At 38.6% G+C, this 27,542-nt stretch overlaps 1 protein-coding gene and 1 pseudogene across 4 annotated transcripts in view; one reads left to right on the plus strand and one right to left on the minus strand.

Moving 5' to 3' along the window:
- Nucleotides 1–27,542, minus strand: part of ENAH (ENAH actin regulator) — a 102,049-nt gene that overhangs the window by 32,303 nt on the left and 42,204 nt on the right. For 3 of the 4 annotated variants that reach the window (XM_089529416.1, XM_089529417.1, XM_089529415.1), the window contains 3 exons: nt 18,008–18,173; nt 17,251–17,428; nt 9,856–9,940 (listed from right to left, as the gene is read on the minus strand). In XM_089529416.1, coding sequence (XP_089385542.1) covers nt 9,856–9,940; nt 17,251–17,428; nt 18,008–18,173 — 429 coding nt within the window. Of the gene's footprint in view, nt 1–1,650; nt 1,731–9,855; nt 9,941–17,250; nt 17,429–18,007; nt 18,174–27,542 lie in introns of those variants that run through there. The other variant, XM_089529418.1, reaches the window with a different exon arrangement.
- On the plus strand, nt 20,121–20,251 carry LOC149310665 (U2 spliceosomal RNA; annotated as a pseudogene).

A 27,542-nucleotide genomic window follows, 5' to 3' on the forward strand; every position in this document is an offset into this window, starting at 1 on the left:
CAGCTGCGCCCATACCTGGCCCAGAGGGACCTTGAAACTGTGGTACATGCTCTGGTAACCTCGAGACTGGATTTCTGCAATGCACTCTACATGGGGCAACCCTTATACCAAACCCGGAAGCTACAAATGGTACAAAACATGGCAGCCAGGCTGGTCACTGGTACTTCCAGGGCCAGCCACATTACACCGGTGCTAAAAGATCTGCATTGGCTGCCGATCCGCTTCCGGGCGCAATATAAGGTGTTGGTGATGACCTATAAAGCCCTAAATGGCTTGGGCCCAGGATACCTGAAGGACCGCCTCTCCCCATATATTCCGTCCCGCACCCTCAGAACATCTGGGCAGCAACTACTTAGGGTTCCCGGGGCCAGGCTTGTCTCCACTACCAGGAAGACATTTTCCATCGCCGCCCCGGCCCTTTGGAACACGCTGCCCATAGAGCTCCGCTCGGCCACCTCCCTGGCCCAATTCAAAAAGGATCTGAAGACCTTCCTTTTTGGCAACGCATTCCCCGACTAAGTTGTCCTACGGACCTCCTTCCTCCTCACTGGCAAGAGGACCGGCTAACTCGGGGCTTTTCTGTTTTTTATTGTAATGTTTTTAATGGTGTGTAATGTTTTTAAAATGTTGTAAACCGCCCTGATCTGAGGAAGGGCGGTATATAAATAAAAATTATTATTATTATTATTATAATTCCATCATCTCAAAGAAATCCCTTGGGAGTTTTCCTTGATTTTTTTTCATTACTCTGTCTGAGTGTCTATCTAATTTTGTATCTACCACCCCGTTCCAGTCTCCCACCATTATATATGATTCATATTCCCAATCAATTAATGTCTCACTTATTTTTTTATAAAATTTGCCTTTATTTGTGTGGGGGCCATAAATACCAATCACTAATATCTTTTGCATATTGAATAACATCTCTACTGCTAAAAAGAAATGCAACTGGATTTCTTAGCCTGTTTGCTCATACACAGACCCTTAGTTACTTCTGCCCTATTAAAAGCTGAAGGCACCAAGCCTCATCTAATTGTGAAATATTCTTTGCCTGGTCATTTAGAGGCACTTCTTACAAACCACAATGGATAGCTATTTACAAGCCTGGCTTCCTCTGCAAATTGAGTGTGTTTTGATGTTTCAGGGTGAAAGTTTCAGACCAAACTCTTCAAACTACAAACAATTAAGCTGAGTGACAGCAAGCAGTTGCTAGTTTTACTCAAAGTGTTTTGGTTTTTTTTTTTTTTTTACAGAATGGATTTAGAACAACACAGTAAGCATTGTGTTTTATTTGCAGCCTCATTATAATAGTCAAGAGCATGGATTACAGTTACCTAACTGTATATTTTTACACTATCCCAGGTGTCAAATATCTGTCAGACTGATCAACAACGAAAACTGTTACAGTTGAACACTTTTTTTACAGATAGCTAAAGACCTCATTTTGGTTATATACAGCCTCACTAAAATGTTGCAGACACACAAAAATACCTATGTATTCAACGAAGAGGCAGCCTACTTGATTGTTTTTCTCAAAAGTAGTAAAAACTAGATATTGTTCAGCATCTTTCACTAAACCAGTTTGTGTGTCTGTAGAAAAATGGTTTTACATTCACTCAACTTTCATGAGAATTTAAAGTGTTTACTTACAGGAGAAGTCGGTCAACCTTTGGTCCATTGTATCTCTCAAGGATATGGGGAGGCCTATACACTTTCATTGTTTCTGTGATCTGTACACTTCGTCTTTCAGCCCTCCTCTTTATAAACACAGCTATGTAGTAATTACTTTATTTATAGATATTAACTCAAGAAGCTACCAGGCTACAAACAGATAGCAACAGATTTACATTGATGACATTTTTGTATCACTTGTAACTGTCATGATCTATATTAACATCATGAATCATTCAAAGGCATAATATGAACTAATGGTCTATTTAAATTCAGGTTATGCTGTTGTTCCCTACCCCATGAGAACCTTAAATGTGTAACCAGATCTTACAAGCAAAACAGAAATATTCACCATCCTCCCACCTTTCAGATAGACCATACTTCCCATAACCTCTGTCCACTTATCCTATTGGCTGGAGATAATAGCATTTCTAGTATGAAACATCTGGGGATCACCAGATTGGGGAAGGTCAGAACATGACTGGAGAGGGCATAATGCAGCTATCTTGATCTGACTATGGTCTATGCCTGAGTCACTTTGAAATACTATGTAGGTTATGATGGAAGAAAGGTGGGATACAAGCAATCATCATCATCTGCATCGGTTTCAAGTGAACAAGCTCATTAATTGTTTTAGTCCGCTTCATATCACCTTATGTGTAATCCTTTCAGCCTAAAAAGCACTAGCCTAGCCACAATAGTAATCAATCCCTATTTGAAAGAGGCGGACATCATTTTAAGACAAAAAATAAGTTTTCACATAAAACTTACCACTTGAGAATAAAACTGGTATCAGATCAGATCAGTTTTCCTATAAAATTTGCTATTTATCAACACTACTCCTATTTCACATGTACCTTTTTTTTTTTTTTAAAAAAAATACAGACTGAACAGCAACAGGAATAAACTAGTCCAATGGTGCTCCACAGACTGGTGCTGGTTCATAAGCCATCAGATGCCATTCTGTATATTGACACTGACCCATGGATAAAATGACCTAGGTTTTTTGGATCAATCTTTTGACTAAAATATTTATTCTTATGGAGAAAATAGTCATTTAGCCAGAAGCCTGGCAAATGTTTAATATTCAAAGGAGCTTCATAGTCTAAATCAGAGAGGTCTTTGAATATCTCAGGAATAAGAATTTCAAGGTTTTTGGGTGGTGACTTCCATAAACAAGCAGTCACATGTCTATTGAAATTGTTCTCTTTCTTTTATTTTTGCAATTACTGTAACCCTAATGCAGTACTTCTCAAATAGTGGGGCACGTCCCCCGGGGGGGCGCGAGGCTCCGTAAAGGGGGGCTCGTTTGACCAATTTTATAGACAAATGATACTATTTACAGTCGCGCGGGGGGCGCGAAATGTTTTCTTCTTCCTAGGGGGGGCATGACAGAAAATAATTGAGAAGCACTGCCCTAATTTATGTACTACCTGTCTCAAAAGATTCTTAAAGCCTTCAAACACAAATAATAAAATGAATTAAACCCATTTCCAGTTTCCCTATCAGAGGAATCATTGTCGTTAGGGACCTCTCATTTATAAGGATTGCTCTATCTCTGAACCTGAATCTAAAGCCCTCTCTCCATTCTAAGGTCCAGATTTGTTCCCCTTTACAGATTGCTCTTTCCTACTCAAATGCGTAGATTCTTCAATGCATTTCCTGCTCAGTTACTGAGTTACTTACTGTCTTCAGCAGCTTGTGCATTAAACTGAAACTGATTATTTTCAATAGATTTATTTTGATTCAATGTAGCTGTCGGAGACAATTTTAATTGACTAGGTTTCAAATTCACTGGGTTAGAACAATTCATTATTTGGTTTAGATAATCAGATAAAATTAAATTCATTTGAGGAAAATCAGATTGGGCTGGCATCAAATTCATTAAATTGATTTCAGCCAAGTTATTTAAATTAGTAGGAGCATGTAATTGCTGAATAGGCTTATAAGCAGACTGCAGCTGCTTATTTGCAACTTCTGTAATGTAGTCTTCCAGGAAAAATTCATTAGACTGCTGCTGTATGCCTCTGTCAGAAGCCCACTTGCAACTCAGAACACTGTTCTTCAGTAGTTCAATCAACCACACTGCAATTCAATTGGGACACTGGGAGGATTCAAAATCTCTACTCTCTCCCTCTTGGATAGCAACGAATTGTTCCATTTTCTATTATCTGCTGCTACTTGTGCAGTAATGCCAATGTCAGACTCTGTCTGACTACATGTACTCTGAGTCAGCAATCTACTTCTGGCTCTGAATCTCCCAATATGGTAGCTCAAAGCAACATTAAGGATTTTTTTGCTGATAACCTGCTTCTCCTGCAGTAACTTAGGATATACATCTTTGACTTTACACTTGTCAGCATTTTGCCTTTACTTTCTTTCCATTTCCTTCTGACTTAAGTTGATTGATTTTTCTCTTCTGTGTCACTGAGTGAATTTAACTCTTCCGTGATTGTACACAGGGACAAGAATTATCATAGTGATCAGTGGCAAGAAATAAAAGAAGACAACATTAAGATATTACAAGAGACCTCTTTCCCAAAATATGAAAAATCAAAATAAAATTAAACCAAATCAGAAGAAAATCAGCCTGAGTAAAGACTTTGATTGCGTAGATCACAAAACAGCTATGCATTACTGTAATTTAAAAGAAATGGGAAGTGCCACAACATTTGATTATCTTGATGTGTAATCTGTTACAGAGGCCACTGTTAGGGCAGAATATGGAAAAACATTATTTATTTATTCAACATCCCGCCTTTCTATTGACAAGAGAGTCAGACAAGTGGGCTTTTCTTTTATACAAAGAATAGAGAAAACGTATTAAACTCAGTGGTGTCAAGATGGGAAATTGGAGGAAGAAACATCAATAAAGTAAGAAATACAGATGGCATTCTATTATTAGCAGAAACCTGGAGCTAATAAAAGTAAAGGAAGAAAATGTACAGACAGAGTTATAGGTGACTATTAAGAAAATAAAAACGATCATAGAAGATTTACATCACTACCACATGGGTGACAAAGACATCAAAATGGTTGGAGATTTACTATCCTTTGACTCAGTCATCAGTGAAAATGGAAACTATAAAAGAAATCAGAAAACTCAGACTTGGAAGAGCATCTGTGAAAGAACTAGCTAAGGTCTTCAAATGTAATGATATATAACTGAATACAATGTCATCCATGCAATAATATTTCCAAAATTCTAAATTCTCTGGATGCATGTAAAAGCTGCCAAATCAAGAAAGTTGACAGGAAGAGAATCAACTACTGTATATACTCATGTGTAAGTCTAGAAATTTAGGTTAAAAAATTGACCCCAAAAAAACCTGACTCAACTTATCCATGGGTCAATGTAAGTATTGTATCTTAACTCTTATTTAAAAGAAGGCACCATCTCCTGATGAAAACCAAGAGTATAATATGTGAAGCACTGACCCCCTCTACTCTCTCATCCATCCAATCTTAAGAGTAAGCACACAGAGTTATGTCTGCTGGAATTTTATAAGTTCTTTGACTTTGTTTTGCTTTGCTTCATCCTTTCGATTCTTTACTACATTGTCCCTACATTTTACCCTCGACTTATCAATGGGTCATAGCAAAATCCATAATTCTGGCCCCAAAACTTGCCCTCAACTTATACATAAGGTTGACTTATGGTCGATTATATACGGTAATTTGAAATGTGGTGCTGGAGGGCAGTTCTGCACCTATCTATCCTGGACTGCTAAAGAAGACAAATAAATGAGACCAAGAGCAAATGAAGCTTGAATTCTCTAGAAGCAAAAAATGGCTCAATTGAGGCTATCGTATTATGGATTATGTCATCATGAGATGACATAAATTATTGGTAAAGACAATAATGATTAGTAAAGTTGAAGGCAGTAGGAACAAAGATAACTGGCTACAGGTTGACTGATTTGTTCAAGGAAACTATATGCCTGAATTTGCAATACCTGAGCTATGCTCTTAATAACAGAGTCTCTCAGATACCTCTCTTTCATAGGCTGACCATAAGTTGAAGCCTACATGACAGCACATAACAAATTAATGCTTTTACTATCAAGAATTAGTTGAGGAAATCTGCAAACAGAACTAGTAAACATTTATTTTCATATCTGCCATAAAACAGCATATTTTCAGATACAGTATGTAGGGTTGGGAAAAGTAACATCCCATAAGGTTGATTTTAGAGCTTCACCAGGACTTTCACTCCCTCATGTACTGCCCAGTGTGGAGAGCTAGTGCAGTGTAGTGGTTTGAGTGTTAGACCAGACCAGACCAGACCAGAGTTCAATTCCTAGCTTGGCTATGAAATCTGCTGGGTGACTTTGGGTAAGTCGCATGCTCTCAGCCTCAGGAAAAAGCAATGGCAAACTTCCTCTGAACAAATCTTGTCAAGAAAACCCTGTGATAGGGTCATCATAAATAGGAAATGACTTGAAGACAAACAATGACAACAACTACCCATTAGCAGTATTTGTAAGTAAGAAATATGGTCTCCTCCAACTCTACGACTCTAAGTACCATCAATATACTAAATTTGTAGAATAAACTGCAGATGCTGCTGTCATGTGTGGTCCCTGCTATGGCCCCTAGAACTTGGTTTTTCCTCAGAAATGATACAAAATCACAGAATCATAGAACCGGAAGAGAACTCAAAGGCCTTCCAGTCCAACACTCTACCATGCAGGAATACACAATTAAAGCACCCCTGACAGATGACCGTCCAGCTTCTCTTAAAAAACATCCAAAGGAAAAGACTGCACCACCCTCCAAGGGAGTGTGTTCCACTGTTGAACAGCTTACTGTTTAAGAGGGGGGGGGGGGAATTTGGGATACAATGTTGTAAATGTGGATTTTAATGTGTTGTGGGCCGCTTTGATTGTCTAGTCACAGAAAAGGGGGATATAAATCAAAGTTTTATTTTTATTTTATACTGTTCTTCAGTCTGAGCACCCATTTCCTTTTTTGAGAAGACTGAGGCAAAGTAGGTATTGAATAGTTCTGCCTTTTCTATGTCCCCTGTTAGCATTTCACCATCTTCTCTGTACAATACCCCTACCATTTCCTTCTTCTTCCTTCTGCTACAGACGTACCCCAAAAAGCCCTTTTTATTGTTTTAAGCCCTCTATTATTATTATTAAGCTTTATTTATATGTGTACATTTACAGTGCTTTATAAATAAAGGATAATAACAACAACAACAACAACAACAACAACAATAATAATAATACAGCACTGTAAATTTACACAGCAGGCTTACAATCTAAGAAGACACGACACAAAAGGAGAAGGGGATGGTTGTGGGGAAGGTGATCAGGTCCTGGAGTTCATCTCTCCTTCTGAGGCCTGGACCAAGGAAGATGGACTGGGGGGAGGGCTCTGTTTCTTAAGGATAGGCCCGATGGCATTGGGGAGGCCTGATGGTACAGTCGGCCCTTCTTATACACGGATTTTTTATACACGGATTTAAGCATACACGTTTTGAAAATGTTCCAAAAAAGTATAAATTTACCTTGATTTTCCATTTTTTATTAGGGACACCATTTTGCTATGTCATTATATTTAATGGGACTTGAGCATACACGGATTTTGTTATACACGGGGGATCTTGGAACCAAAGCCCAGCGTATAACAAGGGTCCACTGTATTGGCCTACCCCTGTCCCCCTCTTCCCCTCAGAGGCCAGGATGGAATCAGATGCCTTCTGGGAAGGGCTCAGTTCCTTTAGGGAGGCCAGATGGGATTGGCCTACCCCCTCTTCCCCTCAGAGGCCAGGATGGAGTCAGATGCCTTCTGGGAAGGGCTCTAGCAAGCCTGAGTTCATTCTGCACTTCAGCTTTTCAGATTTCCCCCCCTACACATGGTTAGCTACTTGCTTGAATTCCTCTTTGGTGATTCCCCCTTCCTTTCCATTTCTTATACATCTCCCATTTAAAACTTAGCTCAGTTGAAAGTTCTTTGGTCATCCACTGGTTTCTTGAGACTCCTCCCATTTTTCCTGCTCATTGGAACTGTTTGAAATTGTGCCTTTAGTATCTCCCTTTTGAGAAACTCCCATCTCTTTTACTATTCCTGACCGTAGGATCACCCAGTATTTCCCTAAGTTTACTGAAATCAGCTTTCCTAAAGTTTAGAAAGTATGTCTGACTATGCTTGGCTTTTCCTTTCCACTGTGTAACAAATTTCAGGAGAACAGGATCACTCCCACCTAAGAATCCTGTTACTTCCACCCCATTAACGTGTTGGTTAGGATCAGATCTAAAAGCACTGATCTTCTTTGTTGCCTCTCCCACCTTTTGGACAATGAAATTGTCTGCCAGGCAAGAAAGGAATTTGCTACTACAAATACTACAGAAGCAAGAACCCAAGACAAGCTCTCATGAATTTCAGTTCCCAGGTTTTCTTCAATCTGTTCCAAAGTAATGTATGAGCTGAAGCATGGTCAATAAAAAAAATCATCTTTCAAGAGCAGTAAAAGGCTATAATGTTTTCATCTAGATAAATGACTACTTCTTAATGGCCAAAACTCAAGCATTTCATAAAGCATGTTTGTTTTTAACTGTATCCACTAATCCTAAATCAACAGTGCGTACTAACAAAAATTCAGTCAATATAAAGTGTTGGGGGAATGGAGAGAGAAATAAAGGAACTATTTTAAAGCTATCAGTTGGCATACTGAAGAAGGTATCTATTTTATTAATTCACCCTTCTTTGTCTCTACAAAAATACCACTCAGGACGGCCATCACTTTGAGCTGACTTGCAGGCTGTTATCTTAAGGGTCTTTGAAAAGTATACTTCATAGGACTTTCCGCTTAGCACAGTGGGTCTGCCTCAGTCAGTCAGTCTCTCTCTCTCTCTCTCTCTCTCACACACACACACACACACGCGCGCACACACTCACTCCTTCTTTCCCAAATGGCAAACTAATAAATGGTGTTTGAAAACTGCCTTGCATTTTGGAAAACAACTATTGGGAGGTTGGAGTGGATAGAGAGATGGTAGAGAATGTCAAACTCTATCTAACTTATCAGTTGGTTTTCTTGATTGTGGCTATACCGAAGTAGTGAGCAAAACAGAAAATTAAACTTTACTGAACATGTAGAAGGGAGCTTATCGTGTTAGCTTTAGTTATATCATTGTTTTATTTTGTTTTTAAAGGGTAGCCAGACTCCTACAATTCCATTTTCTCCCCTCTTTGGCCAATGGTAATGAGAGGAACTCTATCAGTCTTGAGCTAGGAAGGAGGAGCTCTCATTATTATTATTATAATAAGATGACAATGGAAATGTAGGAAAGATCCTGACTAGAGATGTGAAGGCCCAGAATTTTTTTGGAAAAAAAACCCAACCCTGTTTTTTCTGGGTTTTTCCTGAATCATGCTAAAATAAAACATTCCATAATTGATTTTCTTCTGTTCAACCTTTTCAATTTGTTTTCTGTCCCCCCCCCCCCCCCCCCCAGTTTTTCCCCGGGCCTTCGTATCTCTAATCCTGATCAGTTCTCAAGCTGGAAACTGAAAAGAAAGCTGAAGCTAGCCATTTGAGATAACAGCACAGTGAGTGATCTATCTCTGTCTCCACATGCATGTCTAGAATAGTGGGGTGTGTATGTGTGTGTGTGAGGCAACCACATTAATACAGAAGTGGGAGACTTGAAGTCATCAAGATGTAGAAGTACAACTCACCACTGGCTACAACTAGTTAGAGCTGATGGGAATTGCTTTTTAGCAACATCTGAAGGACAGATTGATCACCCCTGAACTGCAAGAAGAGCCTTTGATGGCTCTGAGGCTGAACTGAAATACAGAAGAGGACCAAGGCATTCCCTGACATCATGCAGAAGAGCAGAATTAAGTCAATGGCCAACATTCCATTTTATGAATGTCTCCTAATAAGATCCTCTGGGTTTGACAGGATTTATGCCTAGTTATGTGTCTAAGACCGCCAATAAAGGGAAGGGAAGAGTTCTAACATCTTATGAATGTAGCCAATGCAGCAACAAGATCTAACTCTTACCAAAATTCATGGCTATCATGTGCACTCCATATACATGACATTTTTTTTAAAAAAACAAATGATCTAATTAGAGAAGAAGTTTCAGAGAACAATAAATAGCCCCAATAAATCTAAGCACAATCAACACTGTGATACTTGTCATTTAGAAAAACCATACTAACCTCCTCTGGATTTCTATATCTTCTTGTGAGGGGCCATTTTGCACTTGTATAGGAAGTTGTGCATTTTGTCGAGGCAACGTTGGACCTAGAAAAAGATACATCATACTTTTAAGTTTTATTTGAAAACAAAATCACTTGTAAAATTTGCAAACATTTTTTAAAAAAATACAAACTTTAAAAAAAATTATTAGTTTTTAACACAAGCAAATTAAGTTACAATAAAAAAAATATACTCCAGATTTTTTTAAAATAAAAAAGAGAGAAGAAAAGGGAAAGAAACAACAGTCAGCCCTTCATATCTGCGGACTTGGCATTCACAAATTTGATTATTCGTGATCTGCACATGAGCCCCTCCCACCTCCTCTTCCGATGTCTGGGACAGCCGGCATCAGAGGGGAGGTGGGAGGGGCTCACTTCATTTGCAAATTTTCCACATTCGCTGGGATCTTGTTCCCCTAACCCCCGCGAATGTATAACTAAAACAAAGCAGAGGTCTGACCCACCCTCCATTCTTAACTGTAAAATAAATAAATAAATAAAAAAGACAAAAATAAATATATTATTCTGCCATTATAGATCTAACTAAATAATCCTACTAGAGTTACTGATAACCATAATAACAAATTACAGTTATCCCTCCATATTTGCGGCTTTGATATTTGCGGATTTGATTAATATGTTCTCTCTGGGAATATCTAGGTCCTCCAGTGCAACTCTATGGGCAACTTTAACTAAAAGTTGCACTGAAGGACCTCTACAAGGCCTTTGTAGCTCCTCCAGCACTGTTCTATGGTCAGTGTAGGTTGGACACTGACCACAGAATTGAACTGGAAGACCTAGAGAGTCCTAGAGAGGTATCCTCTCAGGAAAAAACATGGTGTTTTGTTATTTGCAGTTTTTCCATATTCACGGGGGTCTTGTGCCCCTAACCCTAGTGAATATGGAGGGATGACTGTATTACATTGTTACATTTCTTATTGCTGAAAAGTCCCTAAACTATTTCCAGTTTTTCAGAAAATCATAAATTTGCAACTCCTTTGAAACATTCTTGGCCTGCATATGCACTGCAGATATAATCCAGTGTGACACTGCTTTAAAAGCCATGGCTCAATGCTATTGAATTCTGGGAATTGTAGTTCTGTGAGATATTTAACCTTCACTACCAGAAAGCTAAAGTTCCCAGAATTCCATAGCACTGAGCCATGACAGTCAAAAGTGGTGTCAAGCTGGATCATTTCTGCAGTACGGATGCAGCCTTGGACATTTTCAACAGCTTAAATAGGGTTAAGTACCATAATACATCATCTTATATTAAGGTTTCTTTGAAATTACAGTCAACAATCCTTATCCATAGATTTTATTATCCACGGATTCAAGTATCCAGTTTGAAAATATTTGAATATTGTACAAATTCCAAAAAGGAAACCTTGATTTTTGCCATTTTATATAAGGTATGCCATTTTACTAAACCATTGTAATGAGACTTGAGCATTCCCGGACTTTGGTATCCACACGGAAGTCTGGAACCAAACCCCAGCGGATACTGAGGGCCCATTGTATTATACAGTGGAAACTCGCCTTACGCGGGGGATCCGTTCCAGACCTCCCCTGCGTAAGGCGAATTCCGCCTATGCTGGAGCCCCATTCATTTGAATGGGGCTTGTGCACGGGGCAGGGCAGGGCACCATGGGTGCGCACCCAATTCATCTGACTGGGACGTGCTGCTCCTTGCGCCCTGCGGCTTGAGCACGTATGCTCAACGCCGCGTATAGCACGCCCTCGTATAACGCGGGCGCGCTGTACAAGGTAAATTTTATCTTTGGATTACATATTTAACCTTACATCCCTCTGAACATTCAGCGCAAAAGTTTGGGCCCACCTTTTAATGCATCCTTTTACAGGTTCATCTTCCATCTCTAGTTTTAAAAGCTTTTTAAATTAAATGCTAGTTACCTTTACACTGCACTAATAAAATTCATTTTCTCCAACCTCTATATCTGCATTTCTCTTATCTTGATTAAATGTGTTCTTAAGTAAATAAACCAAGGAAGAGATTTACCATACTTAAGAAATATCTCTCTTGAGTTCAACATCCACCTATCTTGTTCAAAGTATAAAATAATCGCCTCTATTTATAACCCATTTTTCCTAAGAAAAGCATTTTGCAATGAGGTTGATAATATCTTACAAAAAATGTATCTGCTTATATTTACACCAAACTCACAGAAGAATTTCTAATACAGTGATTTTAAAATTCAGCATGTAGCTTAACTTTATCATACCAAAATTACTATGCCACACAAATCTTAAATCATGACCTAGAAGTTCAAAAAGTTTCACAACTCTAGTGTTTATGTATTGCTTTAGAAGGTTCCAAAAGCATGACACATGTGCAGGATATCCCATCTGTGTGCATCACAAGAGACCAAGAAGAAGTCTCTCATTTCTAAGCAATATCTACCCCATTGTCCCCAGTGTTGGCCTGTGAACAACCACACTGCCATTAGGAACAACAGGACTTCACCTGTTCCTAATAGTGGCACAGCCATATGCACGTGCTGCCATTGGGGACAACAGAGGCTTAACTGAAGTCCTGTTGCCCCTAATGGTGATGCAGCCATGTGCATGTGGGACAATGGGACTTGAGTATCCGTGGATTTTGGTATCGGGGGGGGGGGGGGCAATGTTCCAGAGCGAATCCCCTGTGGATATTGAGGTTCCACTGTATAAGGATATTTAGCTAGATGCAATATGAAAATGATCCAACGACTATCCGGAAAAGAACATTTCCATCAATGCCGTTCTTGCAGTACTCCAAAAAGAACTAAAACGAGAAAGCTGAGATGCACCTGGATATTTATGGTGAGAGCGTAGGGGTTGGGCCCCCTCCAAAATAACTCAGCTTTAGAAAAAAACAACAACAGTACAAAGGAAGGTTGGAAAGAGAAACATATGGATTGGAATATATCTATAAATTCTAATCCATCAGCAGTGGGTTGGACAGAGACAATGGCTTCCTTGTGGACTACAATTATTTTAATGCTAGTTAACACTACAACCTCACGAGGATGCAGCCACAGATGCTGGAGAAACATCAGGAAGATAATCTTCTAGAACATGGCCACATAGCCCGAAAAACCCACAAAACAACCACGGATGCCTGCCATGAAAGACTTCGACTTCACCTGCTCTTAGTCTGTTTACCATATCTCCTTTCTGGTTCCCAGTCTGCAAACACCACATTCCAAAACTCCCTCCAATTATATGACCATGCACCCACCCTAGCCTCAAGCAATGTCTTTCCTCCTGCCTTTATCCCTCAACTACCCTAGTTATAACGGAACTTGTCACCTCATCACCACACCCAGAAGTTCTGCGTTTCTATGGCCATTCTATGGCCATTCATTCTGTGGCCAGTCTGATTATAAAGGGCCTTGAAGAAGAGGTTGATCCCCTCATCTTTTTCTATATCCATTTCCCGAACACTGAAGCCACTTCTATGATTGCAGGGTAGGTTTGTATTACAGTGGGCCCTCCCCTTATGCGAGGGATCGTAAGGGGAAATCTGTGTATGCTCGTGCCCCATTAAAAACAATGGGAGTGCATACTCACAGCTTGGGGGCAGCGCACACGGCATTACTTTGATTGCCGTGCAGCTTCCGGGTAAGCTGGAAGCTGCGTACAGTGCATCCGTGTATGGTGCGGGTGCACTGTATATAAGTTTCATGTAATATAGCAATTGTTTTTTTTCCCATTACGATATCCACACAAAACTATTATTAATGGTCATTAGGCTATTCTTTCAATTTCAGAAATCCCCAAGATTAAATGTAGTTAACTTGTGGAAACTACATCAGCTGCTATTCTCTTTTAATTAAAATGTGCTCAATCATCTTGTCATTATAAAGCTTATAATAATTCCAGAAAGACGAGTGTGAGCTGAACAATTGTCAGTGTGACTGAACATAAACATAATTAGCATTCAGGGTCAGTTTTCCTCTCATATCATACAGCTGTCAAATAACTTGGCTTGATTTTCTTATCACTCATTTATTAACCATTTGTGGCAAGCATGCTACTAAACTCAGAGGTCAATATCTTATACTGGGAGCTCACTATAAAAGTTATATATTTCTTGAGGGGTGGAGTACCAACCATTGTTTCCACTTGTAGAAAGCTCCCTAAAATCTGAAAACTAGACATTTCCAACTTTCTAAGAGATATGAGAACTGAAGAATTCGTAATAAAAATTACTTGGAAGATTATCACACAGAGCCTTACAGTGGTTAAAATGTGGTTAAAATGTAGTTAAATTGTTCATAAAGTGTGACAGTGTGGTCGCCAGTTGTGTTTGTTTCCCATTATTAAATCATAATGGAAAAAGAGCTCCTTCCAGGGCTACGGAAAGGGCGCCCCAGGCGCCCTCGTGCGGCCCCACTACGTCACTTCTGCGCCGCCCCGTTTGGAGGTGGCGCGGTCGTGACGTAGCCATGGCGGCGCCTATGTGTACAGGGTGCCACCATTTTGTATGCGCTCCGCGTACTTGATGCCCATCTGTAACAGGCCATAGATTTCAAAAATTATTGTATATGTAACTCATTAATAAGAATTTGGTATAGATATAGAAAAAGAATCTGTTCAAAAATTCCATTGTGGACTTCACCACATGAGGCATATTTTAGTATGAGTTCAAAAATTGGTGAGGAGTGGCTAAGATACAAAAACTTACTTTATTTTTCAGATGGGGTTCCAAACTTGAAAACTTTGGAAAATTTAAGAGAACAAGATATAAACTGTAGCTGGTTCCTACATAGACAGCTAACAGAGAGATATGTTATGGATAAAAAACTGGTGGGAAATTGGTAATAGTGGATCCAAACTTGAAACGGATTTGTTAGCCAATAAGGAACACTTCATATCCAGAATATATAATTGTCTGCTATAAATTTCTTTAGTGGAAGAACTTATAAAAGAGAACATGATTAAGTGGTCTCAAAATTTTGGTTACAATTTAGAATTACAACAGTGGGAACTAATATAGAAAAAACAATTGAGTTATACCAAATGTCCGAATGTAAAGGAAAGCTATTATAAAAAAATTTTTAGATGGTATCTTACCCCACAAAAACTCTGTAAAATGTTGAAAAATTATAATAGCAGTTTTTGGAAGTGTACTAAATGTGAAGGAACCCTCTTTCACATGTGGTGAACATGTGAAAAAGCGGTCAAATTCTGGAAACAGATACACTATGAAATGAAAAGTATTATAAAAATTAACATTGAATTTAAACAAGAGCTATTTTTGCTGAATATGTGGGATGCTAACTTAGATGGAAAATTTGGTAAGATTTTGTTTTATATGCTATCAGCTGCAAGGCTAACAGATGCGAAACTATGGAAGGAAGACGAGATCCCGACTTTGGAAGACTGGATGTTCAAATTGCGGGATTTGCTGGTTTTAGATAAGATGTCGAGAAGTCTGCAATACGAAATGACTGAAATACTTGAAGGACTGGAATTTATTTACTGATTACGTTCATCGAAAATGGGGGAAGAAAGCAACATTAGATATAGATCTGGAGTAATAAGGTTAAAGTCCTGTAAATTTATAACTATAATATAAGTTGAAGAGACCATTAACTTTTTTCTCTCGTTTTTTTAAACTTGGTTTTCCTTAGTACAGATCCTAAGTGGATAACAAAAGAAAATTATGGAAGAGTATCTCTAACAGTAGTTAAAAGATAAGGATCACATTATGAAATAGCGGATGAAGAAATACCTCCAGCTCAGTAACAGGAAGTAATGTTTGTTCTTGAATGCCTGTTTGTTTGTTTCATCATTTGGTAACGGTTTGTATGTTTTGTTTATGTTTGTATGTTATGGATGATACTTGAATGTCAATTTTATATTGTGTATTTTAAATGCATTATAAAAATAATAATAATTAAAAAAAAACCCCAGAGAAAACCAGAAACACATTCCACCACTCAAACCACTACACTGGCTCTCTTTTTGTTGTTCAGTCATTCTAAAAAAGTTAGTTTGTTGTTGTTCTGTGCCTCCAAGTCATTTATGACTTACAGCAACCCTAGGGATGTTTACGCTATACAGCCTCAAAATCCTGAATCAGGCCTGGACTGTTTACACAACCGTAGGACCTGATTTGCAGTTTCCATTCCTTGTCCTGCATTTTAAAAACTTAAGTTTTGCTCTGGATTTTCCAGAAAACCTAGAGTAAAACATGGTGGTGACAAGTGGCTATCAATCCCTCAGCCATGCCCTACGAGGAACGACTTAGGGAGCTGGGGATGTTTAGCCTGGAGAAGAGAAGATTAAGAAGTGATATGATAGCCCTGTTTAAATATTTGAAGGTGCCTACCCTTGTCCTGAACTACAGCATGCTGGTAGGCTTGCAGGGACCACAGCTACCCATCATCTTCAGCAGGTGGGTGGAGAGGTGAACTTGGGAGGAATTTGGGGGCCATAATACTCTTGGAGGCACCCCAGACTATTCTGGAAAGTGTAGACAAGCCCTAAGGGAATTTATCTTTAAAGTAGAAACTGAATAAGCCTCAGATCCAGAGAGGGACCTCTGTTGTAGAAATGCAACAAAATCTTGTGGCTCCTTAAAAGACCAAGCAAATTTATTTTGGCATATTTTTTATGATCCAGACAAAGGATCAAATAACTTTTTGGTATGTTGATTTAAATAAAAACAGCTGCTACTGCTTTGAAAAGTTCTTATGTTTCATCCTTCAAAGACAAAGCAAAACAAAACACTTATAGAACTAGAGATATGTTCTGCTTTTGGCAACTCCAACTGTTCCATAACCAACTGTTCTGTAACCAGGAGTTTAAACTACCTTTTGGGAGCCTAGTGATGCTGGTAAATTATCATTATGAATAAGATTCAGAACAATGAATAATGTTCAGATCCCTCTTGAAAATATTTATACATGTACACTATTGTTTCATTTCTGTATTCTTGAATATGATTATATTTGCTGAGAGGGTTCTTACATTTTTCCACTTGCTAAGTTCACTAGTCATAGATTCTGGAAATGCTTTTTGGGTTCTTGCTTCCCTCTTTCCCCAAATATAATCAATTACCATTTTACAGCATGAAATCTAACTGCATTCTCCACAGCCTGATTTGTTACCTCTTCAGTATACAAGACAAAAACAGACCAAATAAAAATAAACAAAATACCTTGTTTTCAAGGTACATTATTAGGGTTTAGATAAGTAAGTGTAATGTTGGTTGATTCAGTGTAAGAAAGTTAAACAGCTTAAATTACTACACAGATCTGACACTGAAATAACCTGAAGTAAATACATCTAAGTGAACTTGAACCATTATTTATCTACAAGTACTGAAAATTTAGGCAGTCTTACCAGAATCTTGTGAATTCAACACTTCTAAGGCATGCATCATGGCACTTGCAAAGACATTGGCATCTTCTTTACTGCCAAAGTTGAGACCATACACTTGTCTAGCATCCCGCCACTGATGAAAAGTCTGTGTTGCTTGGTTGTACTTCAGTCCTTTTGGAATGGCACAATTTATTACCACCTAGACAAATAAAATAAATTAAGGTTATACCTGTTAATTTGCAGGTATATGCACATTTCCTTCTGTTAATTCTTTCAAAATAATAGACCAAGATGCTGTCTAGAAGACCCAACACGTTGGAATTCATTTCCTAATATCAGCACAGATGCTCACATTTCCTGACTTTCTGGAATGATATTGTTTCTATCATTAGCGATCAAAAATCTCCAACACTACCAAGTACAATTCAAATAGCATTTAAAATGTATGTTTTAAAAAATATTTAAATTAAAAGTCCTAAAATAAAGAACACTACTTGATTGCATAAAATATTTAACAAAATTCAAAAATAGATGTCACATACTTCATAGAGCCATTCTGTCTCTTACAATAAACAAGAATTAAAACAATTAATCCATTATATTAGTTCTATAATAATTCTTGATAATTTTATTAAGTGGCTTTCAAACAAGTAGGAATAGTGTCGTATATACTGTGTGTTGCATGCAAAGATTTCTTTCTTTTACCAGAGGAGCAAATTTTTTTTAACTAGCCATAAAAATGTTATTTGAACTGCTCTGGTTCACTGAAATCACTTACCTGATGATCCTGAATCTTCCTGCCAACTACTCTAAAAGTATTGTTGCCTGTATGATGGTATATATGAACTCTGCTAAATCCAGTAGACCCACCAGCTGGTACCCACTTCTTATTGGCATCATCATAGACCATTACAGCAGCTCGTGCTTGACAGATACTCTGCTCACTGTATAAGAAGGTAGAGGAGAAGGGAAAAACAAATTGTTAGTAATGAAAGGGATTCTGATGTTAAACATTCAACATGAAAAGGGACACATCATTCTATGATGAAAGCATATACAACCATACTTAGCTGTTTTAAAAGTATCAGACACTATACTCAAAGAATGCATACTTAGTTATTTGAACAAAAGAAAAGGAGTGCTAACCAGATATACTAAATTAATGATTTTGCCAATTTCCCCATTTTTAAACTCCTAACACATTAAGTTAGGTCAATTTTTTTTAAAATCCCAGTGTGATTAACTGGGGGGGGGGGGGGGGCGTTTAAAAATGCACAAAAATCACACACATTTACTAAGAGGGCCAGCCGCAAAAATGGCCTAAAACCATTCTCTCAATTCAAGAAAGGATGAACAAGTCAAAGTCACCAGTATGGACCAACAAACAACCCAAGCAACCCACAATAAGAGCACTATGAGAGAAAAGGCCTGTTCTCCCATCTCTGCTCTGAAATGTCTCTACCCTCAAACTGTACCCTCAGCTTCTCAGGGTCACTGAGAGGAGTAGGTGACACTCTAAGGGTTTGGGCAGTTTTATATGTGGAAAGATAGTACTAAGCTTTAGAAGCTGAGACCAACACTATGAACAGACTTCGAAACAAATGTAAGACAGAACTAGAATGATAGGTCTAGAATACCCAGCATGGATATGCTACCACATTTTAGCGCTCCAGAGTAAAACTCACTGTAGGAATCTAACCTAAAATATGAGAGTACAAAGTACTAAGGGTATGTTTTCCCCATCTAGTTAAGGTCCATCTAAGCCACCAGCCCGCCCAAGTCAGTAGAAGGCACCTTCACGCAACAAAAGATACTTCTGCTTATAATTATGATAGCATCATCAGTACCCACAAGCTGCACATGGAAAGCTTCAGGGTGCGCCCCCCTCTAGAACTGCTTGCATAAACATCTTGCTCCATAAACAATATTGCCCTATTATCAGGTTAGGTTTTGGTTTTCAGACCTTTGCCCATTTACCAATGCCAGGAACTAGCTGAGCATATCCACATCTACCAACCATATAAAAAAAACATAATGTCGCAGCCCATCAACACGATAGCAACGTGTTCCAGAAATCCTGGTGACACCACTCTGCAGTGATCTTCACAAATCAGATAATAATATTAAACTATCTATAAATACAGTACAACCTAAACCAATACTAATTTAGCACACATTGCAATAAAACATAGCAACCATTTAAAGGAGGAGCACAGTAAAGTAACATCTAAAAGATATGTCTGAAAGAGGATATTCTACAGAGAAGAGAATGTCCTTTTAGAGCATGAGTGGGCAACTGTGGAGGGCTAGGGGGGCACGTTAGCCCTCCAGGAGACCTTGGAGTGCCACACTTATTTCCAGAAACCCTATATGGCATATGGGAATATGCTTTTGGGACTTCTTGGGTCCCCATAGAGGGCATTCTGAGGCAAAAAAACCAGAACAGCTCCGGACGAGGGCTGGTGGTCTTTGATGAGTTGCAGGAGCTCTGTTACTTTGTCGAAATAGAGTTTTGACTCCAGATTGGCTCCAGAGGCTGGATGGCCATCTGTCAGGGGGTGTGTGCATTTCTGCGTGGCAGGGGGTTGGACTGGATGGCCTTTGAGGTCTCTTTCCGCTCTACGACTAAATGATTCTATGATTGTTTGCACCATTTCTGAGGAGAAATCAAATTCTAGGAGTTATACCAGGGGCTACACATGACAGCAGCATCTGGAGTTTATTCTACAAAATTAGTACATTGATGGTAGTTGTTGTCACTGTTTGCCTTCAAGTCGTTTCCTACTTATAATCACCCTATCACAGGGTTTTCTTGGCAAGATTTGTTTAAAGGACAATTGTCATTGCCTTCCCTGAGGCTGAGAACATGTGACTTGTAAATGTCCTGTTGGATCGCTTCTCGGCCTTTTGGCTAAGATCAAATGTAGTAAATGTCCTGTTGGACTTGATGACCATTGAGATCTCTTGCAACTCTATGATTCACTTTTTGCTACATCATGCCTCTGTATTAATAACACCCCATCTTCTTGGATTGTAATTTTCAGATCAAACCAGTATGTAATTATTGACTGAAAATGTCCCATTGCTACTGGTGTTAGTTTTCACATACAGCGCGCCTGCGCCATACGCAGGCGCGCCATACGCGGCCTTGAGCATACGCGCTCAAGCTGCGGGGCGCGTGCAGGGCGAAAGGGACGGCGCGTCCCATTCAATTGAATGGGCGCGCGCGCCCATGCCGCCACGCACGAGCCCCATTGTTTCCAATGGGGCTCGAGCATAGGTGGAATTCGCCTTACGCGGAGGGAACCGGAACGGATCCCTGCGTAAGTCAAGGACGGACTGTTCTAGGTTTTTCAATGTTTATGCATCCCATTCCTTGTTTTACCATTTGTAGACCACAGACTAAATAAGACTCAACTATGTGATGCTGTGGCAAAATAAGCCAATGAAATCCTAGACTAGTGTCCACATCTAAAGGAAGCAGTAACCTAACTTGCATTCTGTTTTGGGCAGGAAATTGAAAATTCAGAACATATCAAAGAAGGGAGATGAAGATGGTAAAGGATTTGGAAACAAGAAATGGTCAAAAGACCAGAACATGTTTAGTGTGGTGAAGAATGAGAACTGACAAGATCACCATCTCTAATTATCTGAAGGGCTGTGCTATGGAAGACAGAGCAAACTTGTTTTCCATTCTTCAAGAAAGTAGGGCCCAAACCAATGTACACTTGTCCCTCCATATTCGCTAGGGTTAGGGGCACAAGACCCCCGTGAATATGGAAAAACCGCAAATAACAAAAACACCATGTTTTTACTTGAGAGGATCCCTCTCTAGGAATCTCTAGGTCCTCCAGTGCAACTCTATGGTCAACATCTGCCAGACATTGACCATAGAGTTTTGCTGGAGGAGCTACAAAGGCCTAGTGGAGTGTTCTCTCTCAGAATCTCTAGGTCTTTCAGTGCAACTTTTAGTTAAAGTTGACCATAGAGTTGCGCTGGAGAACCTAAATATTCCTAAAGAAAATATATTAATCAAATCCGTGAACATTCAAACCCGCAAATTTCGAAGCCGCAAATATGGAGGGATGAGTGTATTTTTGTTCAAAAGTGGAAGAGACTACTTTGGAAGGTGGTCAACTTTTTTCATTTCAGGTTTCAAAACAGAGGCTGGTTGGCCACCTATCTGTGATGTTTTAGCTATACGGCAGAAATCAATAAATGGAGAATTGTACCTTCCCACAAGAACTATAGGTTATATTAGCTTTTTTTCAACTGATTTCATTTTAGGCTTTTTCAGACCTGATCAATTCCCTCCAGATTCTCTCATTCCTACCACTATGGGATAATGGGAGCAGGAAAACACTATTAATTATTTTAACTTGGGATTTCCTGTTACTATGGAAGAGGTGTCCCTCTCAATGTAAATGATCTTGTAGTCAAATAACTACACAAATCTTTGTTAGTACCATCTCCACAATGGGAGGGAATCAGAGGAAAAGCACATAAGCTTGGGAACCATTTATATCCCTGGAGAGAAAAATACTGTATAAATAGCTCCACAGCCCTTTTTGTTATTACATTTGTGGTTTTTCTAAACCATGTTATTCATTTACCAGAAACATTACTATTTCTCCATACTTTTTGCAAATACTATATTGTTTAGCTTTGACAGAGCAGATGAGTAACATAGCTTAGAAGCCCTCGCCCTCTGTTCTGATTAGCCTTACAAACTTTCCCCTAATTAACAGCCAATTCAAAACTAAAGCATTTTGCTACTTATTTTCTTACACTTAGGCAGCAATTATTTATAGAGAAACAAAGCCAGCAAATAAACATACGACATCTTAAAGACTAACAAATTTATTATTATAAAAGCAATTTTAGATGACAGCCCATTTTAATCAGATGCAAGGAGTAAAATGAGGGAAATGCATGGAGTAGTCCTTAAAACTTCGTGCTATAATAAACTTCTTAACTCCTTTTAGTACCACAGGACTCTTGCTGCAACACATGGACATGACTCCCACTTTGGAAATGTCTACACCAACAGGTGATTATACAAAGTTTATACAACTAGAAAAGGAAAGATGGACAGCTATTTAAACAAATTATTTTAATGAATGGTGAATCTCCTAGAAAAATGTTCTTCTGTGGAATTTTTAAAATAAATAATCTGTTTGATCTGGAAGAAAACAAAAGATCCAAATTACAATCAGTGAAAAAAATACAGCGAACACATTTTCTTTTTCAGTTAAAAAGCAAATTCATGAACTAAAATTTTAGTTCCCTTTTTCTGTTCAGCACTTGTAAACACATTTCTCTGACTCTTTAGCTGCAGTTTTAATCACCAATGGAATGAAATTTCAGTATTACCATTACTCTTATTGTTTTATGTTAACAAAGATTTGTGGTCTTGGTAGTCATTTATTATGCTAAACATTATTGTAGGTTTAGCATATAACATAAATGTTAGAACTAAGTCAACTAACTGACATGTATCAGGTACCATTTGAAAAAAACATAGTACTGACCCTTTCCTCCTTTCTCTGACACTCTTTTGAGGAAAACATTATGTATCAACCACATAAGGTTGAGATTCATCTGCTAAAGAAAAAGCAGCTGGAGGTGTTTTTTTTCCTCCTCTCTGGCTGCATCCACACTACAGAAATAATCCCCTTTGACATTAATTTAACTGCTATGACTCAATGCTATGGAATTCTGGTATTTGTAGTTTGTTGAGGCACAAAAGCCCTCTGACAGAGAAGGCTGAATGTCTCACAAAAGTACAATTACCAGCATTCCACAGCATTGAGCATGGCATTTAAAGCATTGGATGCAGTCTTAATTTTTTAAAAGTGAAAGGTCTGTATGCTACATGTAGAAGTCCAAATCAGCTTCTCGGATACCAAAATATCCAGAGTAGCACAACAGAATCTTACAGATACCTTCTAGCATCAATGGTCAAAAACACACTGCAGAAGTAATCCAGTCTGAGACTGCTTTAACTGCCCTGGCTTAGTGCTAGGGAAGCCTGGGAACTGTAGATTATTGCTACATCACAGCTCTCTGACAGAGAAGGCTAACTGTTTCACAAAACTACAGTTCCCAGAATTCCCTACACTGAGCCAGAGCAGTAAAAGCAATCTCAAACTGGATTATTTCTGCAGTGTATTTTGGACCAATGATTTAAAAACACTTTACTGAACATCACCTTTTACTTTATTTTATTCAACAGCCTCTTTTGTTCACTCCTAGGGTAAACATAAGTGGCTTCAACTGCTCTGAGCAAAGGCTCCATCTAGGATAGGAAGGAAAGGTTAGTCAATACTACTAGCATTCCACTGTTTTACAGAATTTAGACAAACTCATATATATCCACCATGTATCTTCCAAACCTATTTTTTAATTCAGTCTTCTAAAAAGTTATAGAATGCTAAGCTACATTCATTTTTTTAAAAGTTTATTATGCTATGGAAACATTAAAACAAATTATTTTAAGCTGCCACCAAAACATCATAAAATTCATCTGAACTTTTAGAAGCCAAATTTATACACAAAGGTTAACAAACAAGGGCCATGGCATGTAACTTAGATTTTTATAGACAGCTGGGCTGCAGTCAAGGATACAGTTTAATCATTTGCTGCTCACTGTCAGACATTCTTAAAATTCTCAGGATAAAAGCATAGCCCTGCAACACATAAACCCAGCAATTGGTATTTCAGAGCAATTTATACAGATTTTTAAAAGTTCAACTAGACTAGACTCTTGAAAGCAATGTGCAAATATCTAATGAAGACAGAGAGTAGACTTGAAAGAATGTTATCGTTTCCCTTAAATACCGTATTTTCCAGCGTATAAGACGACTGGGCATATAAGATGACCTCTCAACTTTTCAAGTTAAAATATAGACTTTGGTATATACTTGCCATATAAGACTACCCCTGGAAGGCGGGAGGAGGCCAGCAGCGATTGCGCCAGGTCGCAGAGCAGGCCAGGTGCATGCACCAGGCTGCGCTAGTCTCTTCCAGCCTTTGTGGATGTCTGGGCCTCCTTGGAGGCCTGGGAAGGCAGGAGCAGGCCGGGTGTGCACCAGCTTCAGTAGACCTCTGAAGGTCTGGAAGGCAGGAGCAGGCCGGGTGCGTCCTAGCGTCCTCTGTGGAGGTCTGGGCCTCCTTGGAGGCCTGGGAAGGCAGGAGTAGGCCGGGCACATGCCAGCGGACCTCTGAAGGTCTGGAGGTCGGGTGCACATGCCGGGCCGCGTGGCTCTCTTGCGGCCTGAGCAGGCTGGGCTTAACCTGGCGTATAAGACGACCCCCGACTTTTGACAAGATTTAAAAGGGTTAAAAAGTAGTCTTATATGCCAGAAAATATGGTACATACACTGCTCAAAGCTTTATCTCTGTAATTCTGTTCTTTCCTGAACAAATTCTAAAAACAAAGTTGCTGCAAATAAAATCTGTTGAAGAGGCAATTAACAAAACAGTAACAAAGCTTTTCTTAAAACTTGTCTATCATAAACAATGATAATTGCAATGTAACATTTTTCTGCACAGAAAGTGTCATGAATGAATGCTGTTTGTCTATGTAACTTCAAAGCTTCTGTCAACTTATGGTGACCCCATGAATTTCATAGGGTCTTAGACAAGAAATATGCAGAGGTGGCTCTGCTAGTTCCTTCTTCTATCAGCCTACAGCACTTGGTATTCACTGGCAGTCTCCCATACAAGTACTAATCAGGACTGACCCTGCTTCTTCTATGATCAGATGAGATTTGGTTCCTTTAGTGAATGTATGCCTTGAAAGAGTATTAGTGGACAGATATACTACTCTGGGTATTTAAGGTCTCACAGATTGTGCAGACAAGATCATTGGACACAGAATTAGCCCTAGTTAAATATTTAGGGCCCAAGCTTACACAAAAATATAAAATGAAGTGTAGTCACTCTGCAAAATTCTTCCTCACCATTAATGACACATCCCCCCTAATACTGCTCTGTGCGGACGATTCCAATTACTTTCAGAAAATGGAAAATTTAAAGCTGAAGCAGGCCCACAGTCTCTCTCTCTCTCTCTCTCTCTCTTGCCAAATACGCAAAGGGAAAAATGATGGAGTTTTGCACCTCTTATGAATCAGTTTTGCAACTTCTTGACCACTGTAAATGTTATGGCATCTATGGAAAGGCTGTAAAAACCTGAACCTCCACTCACTCTTTGCTTTCCTCATTTTTTTCATTTCTGCCAACTATTTGGATACACTATCTGCATGCAAGAATTCTGTATTATTTTGCTTAATACAGGCTCAATTAACAATGCCTTTTGCTTTTTACAAAGACTTTTTGTGCTTGTCTTGCCCTTTTCTTCTATATCATCTGTCTAGCTGAGAGGTGTTTAGTTGTTTTTTTAAAAACAGGGTGGTGGTGAAGGGAAACAGTCTTTCAGTGTCTGACGTGTGTCTGCAGCAAACACTGCAGACAATGGAGAGTGGGATTCCACTGTAGCCAATCCTATTGTAACTGTGTGCCTCCATACAACATGCAAGGTAAACAGCAGCAGAATCCCTCATGAGCTACCCCACAGCAATTGTGCTACACTTTTGGCCATCTAAAAGGAAATCATATTCTTATATCCCAAAGCATTTCGATATATAAGAAAAACATATTAGTAATGCAAAGGAAAAGTCAGTAACACAGGGAACAGGGAGGGCTGACTGTACTTATTAAAGAACAGCTGATACATTACAATTAGAAATAATAAAATAAATATACATTGAAATTGGCATGTTATTTATATTAATTCTAAGAAGAATCTGTGTATTTCTTAATTCTATGTTATTATTAATGCCTACTCTACAATATATTCTCTGACATTTTGAGGATTTTTTCCCTTAATCTACATTTTAGAAAGAAAATAATATATGAATGCACTTATTTTCTTTTTTCCTTATTCCTTGCCTTCTACTTCACTTAATCAAATACTAATCAATAGAAGATCACCATATGTCCACAATCTTCCTGGATCCAACCTTTTACATGGTCTAATCATTTATATCTTGTGCTTGGTTTTCTTTCCATATTTAATTTTAACATCAAAAACATATAACCACTTCTTGCAGACCTTGTCTTTAAGTCCATCTCATCTTCACTGTCCAACATTTTTTTCCACTGAATTCATCTGATTGCTTATAATTGTCCTTGAATCTATCCTTTTTCAGAGATGTTTGTTGTGCCTCTTTAACTATTTTGCATCTGTTAGCATCCTGTTCTCTGCCTCTTTCTTTTAAACTGTCTTTCTATTCCTTCTCATTCACTTCAATGTAAAATTCATCATCGATTTCACCTCTGGTTTCTTATGCATTCCTGTCATTTCTATTCCCCCCCCCCCCCGCCCATATATTCTTTTTCTGTTTTCTGGCCTGTACATATTTCATTTATACAGTACTCACATCATTGCTTAAATTCTCTTCTAAAATGACTCATTTATTTCAATGTAACACCTAATGTGACCATCCTGCTAAGCAATATACAAATATAATTCCATCTTTTTAATCCAATAATGAAAATGAAATCAGGTGGAAGGAGAAAAAAACTTCCACACTGCAGTTACACTTTTTATCCTTTTATTTGATCCATTAATCTCCACTTATATTTTCTACGGAGTATAGTATAGTCATACTACAAGATCCAGAATTCCATTGAAATAGTTCACTTCCTCTTACTCCAAACCTTAGGCTTATGTCTACTATGTGAACAACAAATCTCTTCTGTTTAGGTTCTTTTAACTCTTTAAAGTCTCAGTGGTTCTTTAAAATGAACTGTAATCCATTATACAGTTGGATCTCCATACCCACAGATGCTTTATCCAGAGATTCAACCATCCACAGCTTGGAAATATTTTTTTAAAAATACATAAAATCCAAAAAGCAAACCTTGATTATGCCATTTTATAGAAGGGACACCATTTTATTTAATGGGACTTGAGCATCCACATGTTCTGATATCCACGGAGGGGTCCTGGAACCAAATATCAGCAGGTGCCAAGGGCCCCACTGTATTCTCAGTTGCATTTCTTTTGAAAATCAGTCCTTTGAACAATTAGTCTCTAACTCAAGATTTCTTTACACAGACTAGACATAAACAGTTACTTTAGAGTCCAAGCAAATTATGAAAAAACACTCAATTTCTCCTTGTAGAAGTTTTAGTTATCCTGGCAGTGGAAGTTATTAATATCCATTTTGTTAAGGAAAATGCAACATGGGACATACAGTAATAGAAATAAAATATGTATATGAAAGTCACAATGACTAAGCAAGAGC

This window comes from Sceloporus occidentalis, unplaced genomic scaffold (genome assembly GCF_023333645.1).
Source record: "Sceloporus occidentalis isolate IW3139 unplaced genomic scaffold, rSceOcc1.0.p SCAF_6, whole genome shotgun sequence".
NCBI lineage: Eukaryota > Metazoa > Chordata > Lepidosauria > Squamata > Phrynosomatidae > Sceloporus > Sceloporus occidentalis.